This window comes from Formica exsecta, unplaced genomic scaffold (genome assembly GCF_003651465.1).
Source record: "Formica exsecta isolate Colony F162 unplaced genomic scaffold, ASM365146v1 scaffold931, whole genome shotgun sequence".
Classification (NCBI taxonomy): Eukaryota; Metazoa; Arthropoda; class Insecta; order Hymenoptera; family Formicidae; genus Formica; species Formica exsecta.
The window spans coordinates 37,563-44,044 of NW_021853698.1; the positions used below are offsets into that span (position 1 = coordinate 37,563).

The 6,482-nt window shown below is 47.3% G+C and overlaps 1 protein-coding gene across 1 annotated transcript; it reads left to right on the forward strand.

Moving 5' to 3' along the window:
* The first annotated feature begins 2,921 nt into the window (after window positions 1-2,921).
* On the forward strand, window positions 2,922-4,718 carry LOC115245233 (S-antigen protein-like). The gene is made up of 2 exons (XM_029823453.1): window positions 2,922-3,134; window positions 3,396-4,718. Exons 1-2 carry the CDS (start codon window positions 2,922-2,924, stop codon window positions 4,716-4,718), a joined length of 1,536 nt encoding a protein of 511 aa, XP_029679313.1.
* Window positions 4,719-6,482: the final 1,764 nt, after the last annotated feature.

Consider the following 6,482-nt stretch of genomic DNA (forward strand, 5'->3'; position numbering starts at 1 on the left):
CGAAAAAAATGCATTTAAAAATTTGTGTGGTCTTTATATGCCGAATTGTAAATACAGATTATTTGCAACTAAGCGGCATAGCTTGGTGGGTAAGACGCGCGGCTACTACATTGCGTATTGCTGGTGCGATTCTTACTTTCTGACATCTTTTTTTTTAAATAAAGCGAATTATTGTGTTATGTATTTTTATTATTTTAAAAGACAAATGATTATTATTAATAATATTGTTCGGGAGTCGACCTCGACGAGATCGCCCGAATCTTGAGAAACGCTCAGAGATGTGCGAGAAGCGGTGTGTAACGCGAATCCGTAGATCCGCTGGAGGATAAGGAGAGTTCAGAAAAGACTCGAGTGTAAATTGTTTCCAATATTCGTTTAATTTTGAATAATAGGAGCGAGCGACGGCATGTATTCCGCGATTCCGACGGAAATCTTTAAAATGTCCTGTTAATGACTGTCTTCGACGCGTGTCGGAAATCTTGTAAAGCTTCTTGCTAGAGGCTCTTGCGAGAACGGATATCTTGCACGCGGACGCCGGATGTTGCTTGGCGCGAGGCAGAGGACATTCGCGGAACGGTTAACGCGCGTCGGCTCTCGGATTCCACACTCTTGACCATCACAAACTTAATAAGTATCGAGCAGGTAGTAATACAGACAATGAGGCGTCTTTCGCACTGAGTTCGATGCTCGATCGTATGCTAATGTGTCGGTTGAGAATTTACAACGAGAATGACGAAAGCGCATACGACACCAGCGAATTAAACGACAAAAAATGCGTGAGCGATCGACACAAGCGTAAACTACACGAGCGAAAGTAACAATAGCAGCGCGAATGGTTTATGAATACCGCGACACGACACGAGCGAGAAAACGACACGAGAAATTATGATCGACTGCTATCGACCAGCTCGAATCGTCGTCAGCGGCATACTGAATAACGACGGAAAAGAGTCGCGGTCGACCGATTTCCATAATAGGAGATTTTCGGCACCGAATGTTCGAGAATCTAGGTGTTTGTCACACTTTTTCTTTGTTATGATCACGCGATCACGCGCCGATCGGCTGATCGCGACAATGTTTATTCTCGCTCGGGTTTTGATTGCAGCTCTTACCGTTCAGATTTGTCGGTTGAATTTACAATTTAAATTTATCGATTAAATTTGTAACGGAATTACTTTTCGCGAGCGCGCGGATGAACTCGGTCGGGATCAGGGCTCGTGAAAAGGTGAGACACACGAAAAGCTTTAGTTATGAAGGTGGTGGGTGGGAGAGAGGGAGGGGAGAGGGAGGGAGGGGGAGAGAGAGGGGGGACCTTATCAGCTTTCTCACAAGGGAGGTCCACCTGAGAGTAAATTTGTTTATCAATTTCATTGGTCTTAGCTAATAAAGCACCTTTCAAAGTATAACATGTTAAGTCCACAGGCCAATGTAACGCCTAATAATCGGGAAATAGGCCCGGGATAATTCGGCTGGGCTGGGACACAATGTCCTCTCCCAAGGTACTGCCCACTTTCTAACCCAATGCAATGCACCGAATGCATGTATATCGTTTGGCATATGCATTCTTTGCATTATATTGGGTTAGAAAGTGGACAGTGCTCTGGAAGAGGACATTGTGTTTCCAGCCGAATTATCCCGAGTCTATTTCCCGATTATTAGGCGTTACATTGGCCTGTGAACTTAGCATGTCATACTTTGAAAGGTGCTTTATTAGCTACGACCAATGAAATTGATAAACAAATTTACATTCAGGTGGACCTCCCTTGTCAGCTATTTGTAATACAAATCTAGTTTACATTAATTACAATATACTCCTTTAACATTCGCTTGAACGGCACAATTCTTTCATTCCGCTTTATTTCAGCTGACAAAGTGTTATACATTTCCACTCCTTTGTAAAACATACTTTTTTGTGCACTCCTTGCTCTGCGATATTTTATTGCAATATCCCCAGCTTGTCGTGTTTGTTTTTCACTCTCATTTCACACTATTTCTAATCTATTTCTTAATTGCCCCGGTAATATGTTCCTTAAAATCTTAAAAATAAAAATACGCACATTATAGTATAGCCTCTGTTTTATGGACATAAACTGCAGCGCTTGCAGCGTACGCTCCACTTTGGACAGTGATTCCAGAAACGGGTCCCGCGGCTCACGGCTCAGCAATGGAAGGGGTAACGCACACAAGCGCGAATCGCGTACATGTGCCACATGTACGCGGTTCGCGCTTGTGTGCGTTACCTCTTCCATTGCTGAGCCGTGACCCGCGGGACCCGTTTCTGGCATCACTGACTTTGGTATGTCTATCATATTGCAATATAATCCTCATGGCCCGGTTTTGTCCTTTTTGCAATTTACTCAGCTGTGTTTCTCCTATATCAATTAACAGCGTCGCACAATACTCAAAGTGAAGCGCTATGATTGATTTATATACAATACATGTAGTGTATGCCGATATATAATTACCTATTCTATTCAAAAAACCCATTTTTTTCCTATTTTCTTTGGAATCGTCCCGATTGCGCACATTACCGATCGGACACGACAATATTTCCCGATCGGACACAGACCCGATCGGACACAGACCCGATCGGACACAGTCCCGATCGGACACAGGCTCGATCGGACACAGACCCAATTGGACACAGTTACGATTGGACACATACTGTTGCAATCGGACACAATCCCAATCGGACACAGACTCGATCGGACACAGGCTCGATCGGACACAGGCCCGATCGGAGACAGTCCCGATCGGACACAGGCCCGATCGGACACAGGCCCGATCGAAGACAGTCCCGATCGGATACAGGCCCGAACGGACACAGGTCCGAACGGACACAGGTCCGAACGGACACAGGTCCGAACGGACACAGGTCCGAACGGACACAGGCCCGAACGGACACAGGCCCGGTCGGATACATGGCCGAACGGACACAGGTCCGAACGGACACAGGTCCGAACGGACACAGGTCCGAACGGACACAGGTCCGAACGGACACAGGTCCGAACGGACACAGGTCCGAACGGACACAGGTCCGAACGGACACAGGCCCGAACGGACACAGGCCCGATCGGATACAGGCCCGATTGGACACATATGATTGCAATCGGACACCGTCCCGATCGGACACAGTATATCAGAAATATATAGGTTAGGGTTAGGTTATATCTTCCGGAAGTGATGCCCCCCCGTAGGGGGAGCGGAACATACTGCCTCCACGCATATACTTTTTAATGCGAAGTAAGGTTCCACATAGGTTTACAACTTTCCCCGCGAAAAGAGATTCAACGCAAATCTATGTGTCTAGTTTTTTGATAGTGGAGCTTCCCCGTAGTGGGGACGGAACCCACTGTGTCCACGCATACATTTCCCCATCCACACAACAATTGTAGGATACAGGTCCGAACGGACACAGGTCCGAACGGACACAGGTCCGAACGGACACAGGTCCGAACGGACACAGGTCCGAACGGACACAGGTCCGAACGGACACAGGTCCGAACGGACACAGGTCCGAACGGACACAGGTCCGAACGGACACAGGTCCGAACGGACACAGGTCCGAACGGACACAGGTCCGAACGGACACAGGTCCGAACGGACACAGGTCCGAACGGACACAGGTCCGAACGGACACAGGTCCGAACGGACACAGGTCCGAACGGACACAGGTCCGAACGGACACAGGTCCGAACGGACACAGGTCCGAACGGACACAGGTCCGAACGGACACAGGTCCGAACGGACACAGGTCCGAACGGACACAGGTCCGAACGGACACAGGTCCGAACGGACACAGGTCCGAACGGACACAGGTCCGAACGGACACAGGTCCGAACGGACACAGGTCCGAACGGACACAGGTCCGAACGGACACAGGTCCGAACGGACACAGGTCCGAACGGACACAGGTCCGAACGGACACAGGTCCGAACGGACACAGGTCCGAACGGACACAGGTCCGAACGGACACAGGTCCGAACGGACACAGGTCCGAACGGACACAGGTCCGAACGGACACAGGTCCGAACGGACACAGGTCCGAACGGACACAGGTCCGAACGGACACAGGTCCGAACGGACACAGGTCCGAACGGACACAGGTCCGAACGGACACAGGTCCGAACGGACACAGGTCCGAACGGACACAGGTCCGAACGGACACAGGTCCGAACGGACACAGGTCCGAACGGACACAGGTCCGAACGGACACAGGTCCGAACGGACACAGGTCCGAACGGACACAGGTCCGAACGGACACAGGTCCGAACGGACACAGGTCCGAACGGACACAGGTCCGAACGGACACAGGTCCGAACGGACACAGGTCCGAACGGACACAGGTCCGAACGGACACAGGTCCGAACGGACACAGGTCCGAACGGACACAGGTCCGAACGGACACAGGTCCGAACGGACACAGGTCCGAACGGACACAGGTCCGAACGGACACAGGTCCGAACGGACACAGGTCCGAACGGACACAGGTCCGAACGGACACAGGTCCGAACGGACACAGGTCCGAACGGACACAGGTCCGAACGGACACAGGTCCGAACGGACACAGGTCCGAACGGACACAGGTCCGAACGGACACAGGTCCGAACGGACACAGGTCCGAACGGACACAGGTCCGAACGGACACAGGTCCGAACGGACACAGGCCCGAACGGACACAGGCCCGATCGGATACAGGCCCGATTGGACACATATGATTGCAATCGGACACCGTCCCGATCGGACACAGTATATCAGAAATATATAGGTTAGGGTTAGGTTATATCTTCCGGAAGTGATGCCCCCCCGTAGGGGGAGCGGAACATACTGCCTCCACGCATATACTTTTTAATGCGAAGTAAGGTTCCACATAGGTTTACAACTTTCCCCGCGAAAAGAGATTCAACGCAAATCTATGTGTCTAGTTTTTTGATAGTGGAGCTTCCCCGTAGTGGGGACGGAACCCACTGTGTCCACGCATACATTTCCCCATCCACACAACATTTGTAGGATGGACCTAGCTTCGCGATAAGGACTGTGTCTGATCGGAACTGTGTCCAATCGAGTCTGTGTCCGATTGAGCCTGTGTCCGATCGGGCCTGTGTCCGATCGGGCGTGTGTCCGATCGGGTCTGTGTCCGATTGGGAAATATTGTCGTGTCCGATCAGTAATGTGCGCAATCGAGACTCACTCTTTTCTTTAGCTTATAATCACAGTGGTCCTTAAATCGTAGTCTATCGTCAATAATTATGCCTAGGTATTTCATTTTTTCTACAGGTTCTATCTCAGTTCCATCCAAACATTTCAATGTAATATTACCTCGCAGTTCTTTTCTTATACTTCTGACTATCATATATTTCGTTTTACCTGCAATCATTTTTAACTTATTTATATTCATCCACTCTTCTATTACAGTAAATGCCATATTCATTTTGCCCTTTAATTCCGTGCTGCTTTCTCCAGTTACATATATTAACGTATCATCTGCAAACATTTTTATAATACATCCTTCTGGACAGATTTTTATTATATCATTTATATATACTATAAATAAGGGTGTAATTCCGAAAAGTACTCACCCCCGATTTTTTTGAAACTCAGTATTCTTACATATTTTGATGCGCTGATTACGAATATCATAGCAAAAATTGGCGACTATTTGATTTTCATGGTGAAAACCGTGAAAAACCCATAAAAATTATAGTTTTTACGCTTATCTGAGTAAATACGGAAAATCATGATAAATGTTTTAAACAAAAGTTTCAGATCTCACAAAGATAAACATTTTATATTCTATTCATTTTTACCGTTCGAGTGATAGTTTTCGACAAAAACGATGGACTCTAAATCTTATATCTGTCCTCCCATCTAAGCATGTATTTTGCAGTACATATACGATACCACATGGATTTGCAACTTTCGATGCAAAGCGAGATTCCACGCAAACCTATTTGTTTAGATTTTTGGTAGTGGAGCCCCCCGCAGGGGGGCGGAACCCACTGTTTCTATGCATACACTTTTCCACGCGTAGCGAGGTTGCACATGGGTTTGCAACTTTCCACGCAAAGCGAGGTTCCAAAAAACTAGACATATAAGTTTGCGTGGAATCTCGTTTTGCGTCGAAAGTTGCAAACCCATGTGGGATCGTATATGTACTGCAAAATACATGCTTAAATGGGAGGACAGATATAAGATTTAGAGTCCATTGTTTTTGTCGAAAACTATCACTTGTACGGTAAAAATAAATAGGGCATAAAATGTTTATCTCTGTGAGATCTAAAACTTTTGTCTAAAACATTTATCATGATTTTCCGTATTTACTGAGATAAGCGTAAAAAATATAATTTTTATGGGTTTTTCATGGTTTTCACCATGAAAATCAAATAGTCGCCAATTTTCACTATGATATTCGTAATCAGCGCATCAAAATACGTAAGAATACTGAGTTTCAAAAAAATCGGAGACGGGACCTTTTCGGAACT

Bases quoted from the DNA above. Each gene is read 5' to 3' on its own strand.
- LOC115245233 (XM_029823453.1), top strand. From the start codon at position 2,922: ATGGCCGAACGGACACAGGTCCGAACGGACACAGGTCCGAACGGACAC. The intron at 3,135-3,395 runs GTATATCAGAAA...CAACAATTGTAG, and splicing joins CACCGTCCCGATCGGACACA to GATACAGGTCCGAACGGACA.